Source organism: Ptychodera flava, chromosome 14 (genome assembly GCF_041260155.1).
Source record: "Ptychodera flava strain L36383 chromosome 14, AS_Pfla_20210202, whole genome shotgun sequence".
In the NCBI taxonomy this organism is placed as follows: Eukaryota; Metazoa; Hemichordata; class Enteropneusta; family Ptychoderidae; genus Ptychodera; species Ptychodera flava.
This window is the reverse complement of record NC_091941.1, coordinates 20,113,418-20,126,490: the sequence shown is the minus strand read 5'-3', so window position 1 is coordinate 20,126,490 and position 13,073 is coordinate 20,113,418. Positions and strand designations below refer to the sequence as shown.

Below are 13,073 nucleotides of genomic sequence, written 5' to 3'. Positions count from 1 at the left end.
CATATGAATTTTCGGCCGATGAATATTAATTTTCCATTGATGGTTTATAACTATTGGTTGATTTTCATGCCAAAACCATGCTCTCATATACTCTTTCCTGAAATGAATACCTGTGGTTTGAAAATCGAGTGCTCATGTTGAAGCTGGCCGGACGATTTTAAACCATCGTTACTGCGCCCTCAACGCCCTCAAGACCACTGGCAGCCAGTAAACTTCTGAAGATGACATCAAAACAGGTCCAATAATCGTATCCAGTCAAGGTCAAACATTACAAGGAAATCTGTAACTCATCAATTGATTGACGAAAGTCTCATATTTGTCCACAACATCCCTAGGCCCTATATCTGCCATATAACTCATCAGGATAAATATGATGATGGTAATTTGGTATGACTGGGTTATCCCAGCTCAACAGATCGTCATTAGGCCTATATCTGATCTGTATATGTTGTTATAAATAATAAAACGACGAGCCAGTACTTTTTACCTTGACTTGTATGGAGATAGGAACTCAGCTTCATATGCTCTGATATAAGCCAGCGAGAAGGGGCATAGGTTTTGCCCATTAAATTGGTGTGAATCCTGTCGCAATATTAATAGCCTGATCTGTGATTGATAACTATGTAGGCTATTGATGTTTTCTGCCGCCATAGGAGGTATGTAATTGTCTCGAAACTGACATTGTACGAGCAGAAGTACGGCCTCGTACTTTCATATTACGAGTGACATATTAAAGTCACACATGCCTTTTGACCTAATTTTTTATGAATACGCCTAGGACTATGTTGTATTCCATGGATGAAAGATTTTTGTTTATGTGAAAGGATTTTACGACAAACGAACGCTTTGACACATTTTCTGTGTATATTCGAAACTCGGAAGTAGGAGCGGGTGTGAACTTCGTATGATTATTTTTTTGGTCGTGAGAGCGGGTTCAGTGCAGTGCGGAGGAATACTTTTAGGCTTTGACTTTCGGACGAGTCTGTACGTACTTCTATATTCAATTCGTTCGTTCGCGCTCCTGAACAACAAAAAAACATCACTCAAAACCAACTCATCACATTCCAAACTTACCTAGCTACACTGAGTTCGGTAGATAAGTTCCAGGCATCAGTCGTAGTATAAATGCTGACGTCGATTTGTCGACGTCAATGAAGTCGGCGTCGACGTAATAATGTATTTTTACAAATATATTTATTTATTTGGCGTTAATTAGAGGAAAATCACATCAGAGGGTGGATGACGTATGTATTACAATATCGTGGGTAGGCTAAACTGGCCGTTTTGTTTATCGCTATTATTGCCTACTCCCACCGTACCGCCCATCGTCTGTAACTTGCACGCGATTTTTGCACACGAACGAACGCCCAATGCCAGTCACTCAGAGTCGTCGGTTTTCTTGCTACCCAAGTTGAAATATATGCAATTATGAATGTCATTTTTGAAAAGTCAGTAGTAGGGCCTACCCACGTGAAAGACGTTTTGAACTCGTTCCCGTACTTGCTATATTCAAGCTGAAATCAGTCAAGTCATTACGTGTTTATTTCGCATATTTGCTATATTTTAGCACCCGTACTCAGAACCCCACTTTGACATTCTGTTTGGCATGTTTCTACGTTCATTTCGAATCCTATTTTGTCTTTTTTTTTTCAACGCTCAGTTCGACGCTGTTTTTGTTTTTCCACGCTCAGCTTGACGCTCACTTTGTCGATTTTGGGACCTGCATTACGTCACTCGTACTTTGAAAGTACGGCACATTACGTCACTCGTACTTCGCTCGTACGAGCTCGTAGGTCTGCTCGTAGTTCGTCCGTTTTGAGACGATTAGATAAATGGCCATAGTGCTGGAACGGTTACTTTAACAGAGATGGCAGCTTTGTTTTCAGTTTATCATTGGGAATGGTGATATATAGGTGGAAAAGTCAAATGTATGGCTAGACTTGTATTTTGTTTTCTTAGAACGCGCCTCGGGGACGGATAGTCTGGCACTCAAACTTTTATAATTCTTTTCTGGTCTACCACTTGTGGGGGTTCATTTTAAAGCTCTTGGTGTAAGAAAACCTTTTACCGTCTTAGTTTTCCGAAAATCGAAAATTTTATTTTTGCCCATAGAATTTACACAGGGATGGCGGCCATTTTGAATTTCAAGTATCGGTAAATTTTGGGTAATTTCTATAGTAACAAAATTTGCACGGTGAACACTTGATTTTTATTCTTGATTTTGAAAGAAAATGGTAGAAATATTTCTTGACGAAAGTTTGAGCAAAATTTTAAGGTCACTTTCGAGGCGCATACTACCTTTAAAAGTGATGCGTTTTAATTATTTAGTATCCGCGTTTGATTCAACCTACTAGTTTCATAATTATTTTTTCAAAATGACAAGAAAGACCACTTTCAAGGGATGATAAAATCACAGTCAATAATTGTGATAAATGTTCAGTTGTACTGCTATTAAAAGTTAGGGTTTTTATGCAGTTTAGGAATCCTGTACTATATAAGCAATACTTTAGATGAATGGTTGGGGAAAACATTCTTCATCAGACAGGTTAGAAATAAATATGTTGCAATATTCTTCTGCTAATGAAGTTTCAATTCATCTCCGTAACATCGGATACAATATTATGCCTACAGACAAAAATAATGTTGTTGGAAACTTTGTTTGCGGGCGTTACAACATGTTTGTTGTGTGAGGCATCGAGGTACTCGTTTACATCAGTCGTCAAGAGTGAGGACGGTGTGGTCCTAGTGACTGAACGAAAGAGTGAAATGCGTGATTTAAATTTACTGGTAGGCCTATCTCTGACTTTGCATAACCAGTCGACGTCAGAGAGGGATTCTACGTCATTTTCCCCTAATGCAGCTCATTTCCATAGTACCTCCCTCCCAACATTAATAATTTGTAGACTTTGAGTTTTCGCAAATTCAGTGTCATTGGCCATTGAATTTGAGATATGGTACATTTATACCTTAAAGTTTATGAAAGAAAACACTTTAATGATGGGACACATAGAAATTATGGCAAACAGAAACGTCAACGTATATCATAGTAGAAACAGTCCTGTCGGGGAAAGTGGCACTTTTACATGACGAGTTAAGAGCCACCCTCATCGATAAGTGAGGTAATAGCCATTAACCAGTCTTCAATTTAAGCATTCTTACAAGATTACATGTTATTTGTCTGTAATATCGGTCTGTTCGATCTCATCGATCGACCAGCGAAACGGACAAGGTTGCTGTGCGAGTGAGGCTGCAGTTCTCAACAAGCTGAGGAAGAACATACCGTTATGTGAATCGATTTTATCGATTTGTCGTGTGTTCTTTGGATACGAGCACATACACAACCTACTCGCTGGTAGAGGGGGTGTTTTTAAGGCCGAGAAAGTGCCGAAGAGCGTGAAAAGTCGCTTTAAAAGTCTAAATCAAGCTGAACTTGGTGAGAATGTGAACAGCATCACCCTGCATGATATGTTTATTGTTACTTATATTTTTGCACTTTGTACTTGGTAGTTAATCGCTTTATATCCGCCTATAAATAGACGAAAATTCGATACTGTAGTATCGATCTTCTCCCCCTCAACCAACCGGAATACGCGGGGGGCCGCATTTACCTAAAGAAAGCTATTCATAACTAATTGACAGGGAGTTAATGTTTTGTTAATGACACTGAAAAGTAAGCTTTAACAGTTTTCGAGAATTTTCAACAAGTAACAGCCACAGTTGGAATAGTGAGCAACAATTCTGGATTACACAGCGAAGTTATCGAGGAATCCAAATATTTATTTCGTCTCTTTCCGTTGTGAAATTCCATGAATCGACGGCACTGAGTTGCCGGGTGATGGGACAATGACAGCGGCGCCTTTTTCTCCGTGAAAGTTATGCGTTTCGGTATTTCTAAAGGTAAGTACAGTACCCACGCTACATCTCGCGTGCGTCATTGCAAGTTGTGTTCCCAGTGCCATTTAGTTCAAGTATGTTGCATGATTCAGAACTTTAAGACACATGTATAGAGTGTTATTGTCAGTTAAAGAATAATTCGCGATTTCAGGTTCGTACACGTGAAACCATTAACACCGAGAAGTTTCAATATACGATTTTCCTGCACCCGCGGGAAGTTTCGCTCAGTACACTGGATAATTACATCATCGATGCCTATTTCGTAACCTGTGGGCCCGGACATGTAAAACTAAAAGACTGTGGCAAAATAAACTATACACTATGTCACAATACAGCATATCACATGCCGTAGTACACTATAGCGTTCCGACATATTTAGAAGTGTCGGAAAGATACTGGAGGAAAAAAACTTGTCGGAATGCGAAGTAGAACCCTCAGCCTGTATAAAGACTGATAGAAAATATAATTGAATCATATGCCTAAGAATGTTGACGAGTATTGAATACCTTAGGTCTTGAATATTTGCCACCGTGAATGCAAAATTTGAACGAAATCAAATGTGACATGTGTGCAAGTAATTTTTTTTCGGTACTCAAACGGTTTGGCTGATCAAACATGGCCAAATTTCGTTGAAAACAAAAAACAGGTTAGGTATTACATAACAATGTGGGCTCTCTGCCCCCCCCCCCCTAACGTGCGTTATGTCAGGTCTTTCTCGTCATTATGAAAACTGAAAGATGAGGAAATTGCAGAAGGCAAGAAAATTCTTAATCTTAAAACAGGGTAATTTCTCGCATATCTAAACAGACAACGTTACTCGTGAAATTAAAGTCGAATGCGTCTCGGAGACAGATAGTCGAACTCTCAAACTTTTACAATTCTTTTCTGATCTACCACTTGTGGGGGCTCATTTTAAAGCTCTTGGTGTAAGAAAAAATTTCAACGGCTTGCTTTTTCGAAATTCAGAAAACTTTATTTTTCTCTATAGAGTTAACACAGGGATGGCGGCCATTTTGAATTTAAATTTAAAGTATCGGTAAACCTTGGTAACTTATTATCTCTAGTACCAATATTTGCTCGGTGACCCCAAATTTCACTCTTTATTTTGAAAGAGAATGATTGAAAGATTCATTGGAGAAAGTACGCAAAAGTTTAAGTTTTTCACTTTCGAAGGCGCATACTACCTTAGGTTAGATTAACTTCAGTGCTCCTGTTTCCGACTTACAGTTCACTACTAATTTGGAAAAACGGTTTCCGCATCTCATGCTGAATATCTTACTTCCAAAAAACGTTAAAATACTCAAGCTAAAATAAAAGACCCATGACAAAGACATCGACTTTCCGGAGGGAGTGCAAGGGTAAAATAGGTGGCGCATTTTTAGTCCCCAAAGAAGTAACTGCACCAAGACGTCAGATAAGACGATGAGTGACGGACGGATTTGAGAACTGTCAATCATACACGCTGACAGCGAAGATGGAAGTAGGTGGAAAATAGGGCCAATAGTATGTCTCGCAGTATGTCTGTGGTTTCCGCATATCTTCATTTACCCGTCATTTCAAGATTTGCCCCTTTTTATTTACTGAAGCACAATGAAGATAATTAAAAGATAACGAGTTTGAATATACATTTAAGAATGGTTTTGTCAAAGTGCGTCTGATTCTGATCAAAATAAAACACGTTACTGGATAAAATTGTCCCCATTCCGATTTCTAAAAATTCGATTTTTGTGTCAGTGTTATTGCTAGCTACTTTACCTGCCGTGTTGGCAATGCCTCATACTTTCTAATACCAACACGCGACATCCTCATTTAAATTATTTCATTAGTAACTGAACGAAACAGGCCTAATCTTTCCCGAGGAAAACATTGGACAAGTGATGTTTAAATTCTTTATCCAAGCCAATGTGACTGACCAATTCAGTATGCTGTTTACCCCTTCGAGTACCGTAATTTTTCCTCCAAAATTTTGATGCAAAATTTTCCCTATTTTTAAGATTTTTTCTGTACTTCTGTAATTTTGTACTAAATTGATATTACTCTTCAATGACTTCGATTTGTGAACAAAATTTTGTAAGAAAAATACAAAAAAATGTCAAGATTTGAAAAGAAAATTACCTGGGCTATATTTCACACTGTGACAAAAATTGACTTTTGCGCTCAAAGGGTTACAGACGTTTCAATATTCAACCATATTCATGTAAGCGTTCGGTACCGTTGAGTATAAGGGGAAAACCTAACAAAATATATTTCCTGCAACATCACTCAAACGAAACGGTAGCAATGCTTTATTTCTACATTTTCGTTTGCTTAGAAAACTGGAAAAATGTTACAGTGCGATAGGATGAGATGCGGACGAGGGACGCAAAATCATCATATATTTTGCTGACGTTGTGGCGTTCGACTGTTCAAAAGAAGGCTTACGCTGCGTTGTACATGTAAATCACAGAGAAAGTATTATTCTAACAAATCAAAGGTTTGATTAAGTCATGGAATTGATTTGAAAAAAGGAGAATAATATGCTACAGAAGCACATTCCATGAATATTAGCGAATATGGTAACATTTTTATAGATGGGATCCAGCGGGTTTAAATGAATTGATGGTACAGGATAATGTGAATAGAGAGGAGAGCAGAATTGAAAACGTGAATCGAGGACGGGAGGTGAGGACTGTGATGAGGTTGACATAGCAATGAAAATGGGGGTTGGGGGATCGAAGATTGTTTTGGGTTACAAAGAGGAACAAAACTTTCGTTTCCAGAGCGATAATACACGGAAGTTAACAGAAATGCTCTGTGATTGGCAGTCACGTGATAGACAGAAGAACTTCGAGAGAAAGATGACAAAAATACAAGATGTCGAGGAATGTTCTGGAACGTCCGTCGATAATGCTAAAAGTGTTTGAGCGGGGAGAGGGCTGTGTCTCTCGGGTTTGTTCAAGATTACTAGACGTTCTATGAGGCATCTTGAACAGCGACTTATGTGACATAGAAACAGGCGTGCTGGGAGATCGAGTATGCACTGGAGGTAGAAAACCGGAAACAGTTGCAAATTTTGAAAAAAAAATATCTTTGTAAAACTTAAGATAACGAGAATACACAATACAAAATAAAAGAGAATGAAGAGTGAAAATACCAAAGGTACAACCACGGAAGATGATTTTCTCTTTCTTATTTACATCGTATTATCGTACATTCCCCAGGAAAACCCAAATTATCCATCCTCGTGTCTTCCACACTTAATCTTTTCACATACTTTAAAGTGTTACACTACACAATTCAATGAAAACCGATATCTTGATCTGCTCTCCATTCTTAAAACTTTATTACGTAGCACATACTCAAACGTCGATCGATAATTCCACTCAATGGTGATCGTCTATCTAGCTAGCTAGTCACATTCTACACACTATGTAAATTTTTCAAGAGGTTGTTTACGTAAACAGCATCCTGTTTTTATAGATCCAACACTTCGCTATTGTACTACGTACACTCTCTGTGCTACAGCCTCGGAAAAATCCTTGGATCCCTGCACGTAGTAAAGTTTGGCTGCTTACGTCGTTCACGCTGGTTTTACAGTATTTCTTGTTGAGATGTTCGTAGAGCTCAAAAAACATGCCTTCAATGGTCTTCCAGATTCCGAAGTTGACAATCGATAACACTAATTTTCGATTGCGGCTACAATTCTGGAATTCAACCACTGTCAATAAGGCTTATTGTTTCTTTACTGGATAACTGTAAACGGCAAAACCTTAATTTTTGAGTCGAAAGGCGGGGAGAGTTCAAAATTACTCTGAGCACCATGCGACTTGTGATGTCGAGACCCACAGGGGGAAAATCGTAGATGTCTTCATTGTCATTACATGTACATGTATCACCATCGCCACCTTCACACCATCATGATGATGATGATGATGATGATGATGATGATGATGATGATGATGATGATGATGATGATGATGATGATGATGATGACGATGATGCGATGGTGATGTGGCGGCGGCGGCGGTGGTTGTGTTAATCATCATCATCATCATCATCATCATCATCATCATCATCATCATCATCATCATCGTCATCGTCGTCGTCGTTATCATCATCATCGTCATCAACATTTTTTTCACAAATACCGGCAAATATAATTGATACCATAAAAACATCGAATGATAACAGATGTAATACCACATACTGAACGATGACTTCACTGATAGGCTTTTTAGGGAAATACGTACTCACAGCACATATGTATATGCACGCAATGTACAAGAATTTCTGCGCGAACGCAAAAGCGTTCTAAACAAACAAACAAACAAACAAACAAACAAACAAACAAACACACATTCATTCTACATGTTGATTTCCCTGCAGAGAATCCATAGATTCTAGATTACGAATTTGAATATTTGAATTAACCCACGGTAATTATCTATTATTTACAGATGACCTGGCTACCTGTGCTGATATTCCTCGGCTTGTCATTCGTCCGAACACAGGGTAAGCACGTGACACGTAAAATGAATCTTGTCTTTTGGTTTAATCAATTATCCCAGCAAACAAATTAACGGACATCGATTACCCTATGCAGCACCGTTCCTGACACTTGTTTCCTAAAGTTTGTATCACTGACATGGTAAGATTGCATCATGAGAGTCGTTTTCATGATGTTTGAGATCTCCTCTCCGGAAACCATTCAAAAACAGAGGACGTCAAAACACGGATTCAGCAGCGTTCGTTACAAATCAAGTGTGATATTTATTAAATTTTTTACATTTTTCATAAATAACAAAAACATACGAACAAAAATAAAAAAACCGATATGGTAATGGAAGCCATGCTGTGAACAATCGCAATTATTGTCAGATATTTTCCTTTGGTGGGCTCTGTATGCATTGGTAGTTTCTTCTATTTTTTAGACTACGAGAGCTGGCCGAGTTCTTGGGGTGGTTGCACATCTTACGAGTTTTCCTGCACCAATGCCCAGTGTGAGTTTTCACTGCTGTACTGTGAATCTGCCAGCACGCCGGACTGCGCCGACGGCATTGAGAGTGTCCTTGACTGTTCGAACGGTAGGAACACTTTTGCAATTATGTGCTGACTTTTTCTAAGGTTTTGTGTGTCTAGATCTGTTGCCTATGTGTAATCGGTTGAAAGATCTTCTGAAAAGTAGACTCTGTCTCAAGAACATACCTAACACTCATCACCGTACTAAAGAAAGTCAGAAAGACGGGGTCTTTGCTTTGATCCGTAAAAGCATACAAGTGCGTTTGAGTATAACACTGTTGTGCTGATAGTCCTTTAGAAGGCAAGTTGCTGACTTATCGACACCATTCTGTCAAGTTCACATGATTTGATCAGCTATGACTGTCTCGTAAGCACGCCAAGTGTAGTCACCAAAACCTGCTGCCAACCCGGCTTGCAGGCAGAACAGGTTAACCAGTGCTGACAGGTAAAAACTACTTTCTAGTTGTCAAGACCACGTCCTGAGGGCCTGTTTATAAAGGCTGCTCGAGAACAAAACAAGTAATTTTTGGGCGTTCTGTACTGTGAAGGTGAACCATACTTGGTTTAATTTGAGTTCATGAGGTTGGTTCTGAGGAGGCATGTTTTTGTTCTCAGCATTGAACTTAAACAACGCACTCATTCATGACATGGACGATTTTCCCGGAGTCGTTGCAGTGATTCTTGGAAAGTTCGGCCGTATATCGCTTTTTAAAACTGAATTTTGAGTATACCCCGACTGGCATTAGACTTGTAACTACTATGTGCTTCGTTGTAATGTCACAGGGGAAAGCTGAAGGTGAAATCTTCACCCAGAGAGGAGCATATTTCACCAAGCCTGATGTATCAACGTATCTCATATAGATACTTAGTCATTGTCTGTGAAGCAACGATTCATTGTAGGACCGAAACATAACAATTATAGCCTTACGTTGTGTATGATGGATTGTGTTGTCATTAAATTAAAGCCCCAATAGCAGCCAATTTTATGCATTATTTTCATGATTTTATTTTCAAACCACAGTTGGTTCTTGTAAATGAGCCAACTGGAGGACGTGTATAGAAGTATCACTACTCACCGATTTGGGTCATGCCAACACGTTTTAACAGGCTGAATAATAAATGGGCGCCTGACTCATAAAATGGCACCCCACGGAAAAATAGAGAAAACAGTATTTCCTGCACATAGACATCGTGATCATACCATAAACAAGCATGATGCAATTTACTTGAATGCACAACACACGATGACCAGCATTTTGTTGTTGTATTCCTTATTTTCTCTGTCATATGATTAGTTTTTGAAAATGGCGGGGAATCTATAGTGATGTTCAAATGTTTGAATTGCATGTCACTTTCGATACTTATGGCAGCGTTATACACTTTTTCAGTCATTAATTGGTCTTATTCAAGGAAAACTCATGGAAAACTGAGGATATTTTGAGATCGGTTTATTACAGATTGGGGCTTTAAGGCAGTACGCGTATCGAAAGACTTGAAATTTTTACTCGATCTTTCCCCTTTCCAAATCGAGAATAAAAATCACGAGTCATCTCGCATATTTTGGTACTAAATTAATATCAACATTTTGAATATCTAAAAGGGTTGAAAAAGCTAGGCCTTAAAGGCATTTTCCGCCATTATTACTATTATATGCAAATTTTAAACTTTTACAGAAAAAACATTTTGGCAATGCATTCGAAAGACATCCACGGCAAGATATGCCAAACTTCGCTGACTGAAGTTCACTGTAAAACTAGGAAATTGAAGTTTCATAAGTGGTTCGTGCATGAACCTATCCTTGTAATTTCCTGTCGCCATAAAAAGACTGGCTCCATAAGCTACATTTTGCACCTGTGTTCTGTGTTGGCCTTTGAAGCCTGATGAACAAAACCTCAAAATATTAGTTTTACTATTGAAAAGTGGGAAAAGCCACGCTCATGCTTGTTATCATAATTTATATCCATAAATCGCGATTTTTCTTGCCGCTTGAACATTTTATACCCGCTGGAAAGTTGTTCAAATAGATTACAAACGGGCAAGGTGGATATATGTCTTTCTAATGTTTACCATATTCCTAAATTTTTGTTCGAGTAACGGCGATTGTCAGCATACCTGCCCCTCATGACATTAACATTCTTATCTTTTCATTCCTGTCCCATACAATAATGATGAAAATGATTTCCATGCCAATATTAAATATTGACTGACTTCGTTTGCAGTGGTAATCACGTTTGATAGCTGGTTAATCTGTGACGCATACGAGTTTCCTTGTGGAGATGATGACTGCATCTTATCGGCGTTATTCTGTGATGGAAGTAACTGCATTGATAGCCATGACACAACCGTCGAGCAGGCCGAATGCGTTGAAGGTGGGTGATTCTGATCTCTAACGGTGAACACAGGGTATGGAAACTTAATCTGGGTATAATTTTGGGTGATAGTGTGCAAATGCAATGTCAATAAGCTTATATATTCATTAAATGTTAGACACGAATATGAATTTGGGCTATTAGGGATTTTTAGTAAAATCGCCATGGAATTGGCGGGAGAGCAAAGTTACGTTGACAGGAAGTTTATCGTCAAAAATGTTGTATTTATTTTGAACGTAAAATCGCCAATGCCATCTGAATCATTTATTGTTTACACTACCATACCAATTTGTTCAAGAAAAAAAACGGACAGCAAGGTGTACAGAACTGAAGCAAACGGCGAACTAAGTCAGTAAGAATACTAAGTTTGATGAAATAAATGTTCAAGATTTTGATAAGGCACGAATAATGGTCATTTTGAAAAAGGCGCCATTCAATTCAATTAAACGTAACATGTATGTTTGGTGTAAAATCCGAAAAGATTGATTAGAAAACAGTCACGTATATTGGGAAGCTTTGCCAGTCGGTTTGCATTTATTAGTGTACAAATCTTTTAACACATCTCTTTAAATTTCTCTTCATCGCAAGTCACATAGTTAATGCAACTTACAAATGTAATTTCTGACAAGTAACCATTTCATATTTTCACAGTGGACTGTTCTTTTCACGAGATGGCCTGTACTTACCAGGAGTACGGTGGCTGTGTCAGTAACCTCCGGTTCTGCGATGGCGTCAATGATTGCATCGACGGGTTGGATGAACCTGCGAACTGCTCACTCGGTGAGTTGTCTGTTTCTATAAACAGTATTCTCATACCATATACGATCGAATAGATTAATTGCCTAAAGTTACCAGAAGTGTTCACTTTAAGACGGAGAGAACAAAACATTACTTTTTCTACAATTATTTCAAGGACAACTATATGATTATTGTTAAGTGACTAGATAGATATCAAAAAGTTACTTTTAAAATTGTCACGCTGTTAAAACGTCTCAAACAGATCGAGTTTCTACGTATGTCTATAAGCTTATATTCAAAGACGTCGCTCTAAAACTACCTACAAGGGTACTGGAATATGAAAGTCAAATATTCTGTCTATAGCCACGTCTTTACATGTAAACTATTTTTATCGAAGATGTTCACAATATTTGCTCTTCTGAGGAGCTTAGATCGGAATTGCCTGTTGTGATAGCTAGTCTTTGATGTACATGAAGGTTTAAACGCCCTTTTCCCTTTTTTTGAAAGGTATGTATCTGAGCTGTGACGCTATGACAACCGATTCGTGCAAAGCCGTACTGCCTTATGAAGATGCCATGTATCCAAACCACTTTGCCCAGACACAGAGCGATGTAGCGACGTTTGTCCAAGACGCGACAACGGCGTCATTCTTTGACTGTTCCGAGGATATGTCCTTCTTCCTCTGTGCGCTTTATTCGCCTTACTGTTCGCCATCCGACAGCACCATCAACTTCCCGCCATGCCGTTCTCTCTGCGAACGTATACAGTCGCAGTGCACACAATTTGCGACGACGGTAACCTACAACGTGACAAATATCAACTGCACCATGTTTCCTGAGACTGAGTGTACAAATTATAATTCAGGTAACCAATTATCCTTTTTATTGAATCGATATGTTTATTATCTGTCTATCTATCCATCTATCCATCTATCTATCTATCTATCTATCTATCTATCTATCTATCTATCTATCTATCTATCTATCTATCTATCTATCTTTATATCTATCTATCTATCTATCTCACCATTAGTAACTTAATTAACACCAAGCCATCAATCGGTGTATTACACAA

General features: G+C 38.5%; 1 protein-coding gene across 1 annotated transcript in view; it reads left to right on the top strand.

The window, feature by feature from the left end:
- The first annotated feature begins 3,681 nt into the window (after positions 1-3,681).
- The window catches only part of LOC139149680 (polycystin-1-like protein 2), a 38,764-nt gene continuing 29,372 nt past the window's right edge, over positions 3,682-13,073 (top strand). The window contains exons 1-6 of the mRNA XM_070721545.1: positions 3,682-3,897; positions 8,331-8,385; positions 8,805-8,957; positions 11,112-11,261; positions 11,913-12,041; positions 12,507-12,863. Coding sequence (XP_070577646.1) covers positions 8,331-8,385; positions 8,805-8,957; positions 11,112-11,261; positions 11,913-12,041; positions 12,507-12,863 — 844 coding nt within the window. The 5' untranslated portion in view covers positions 3,682-3,897. The remainder of the gene's footprint in view (positions 3,898-8,330; positions 8,386-8,804; positions 8,958-11,111; positions 11,262-11,912; positions 12,042-12,506; positions 12,864-13,073) is intronic.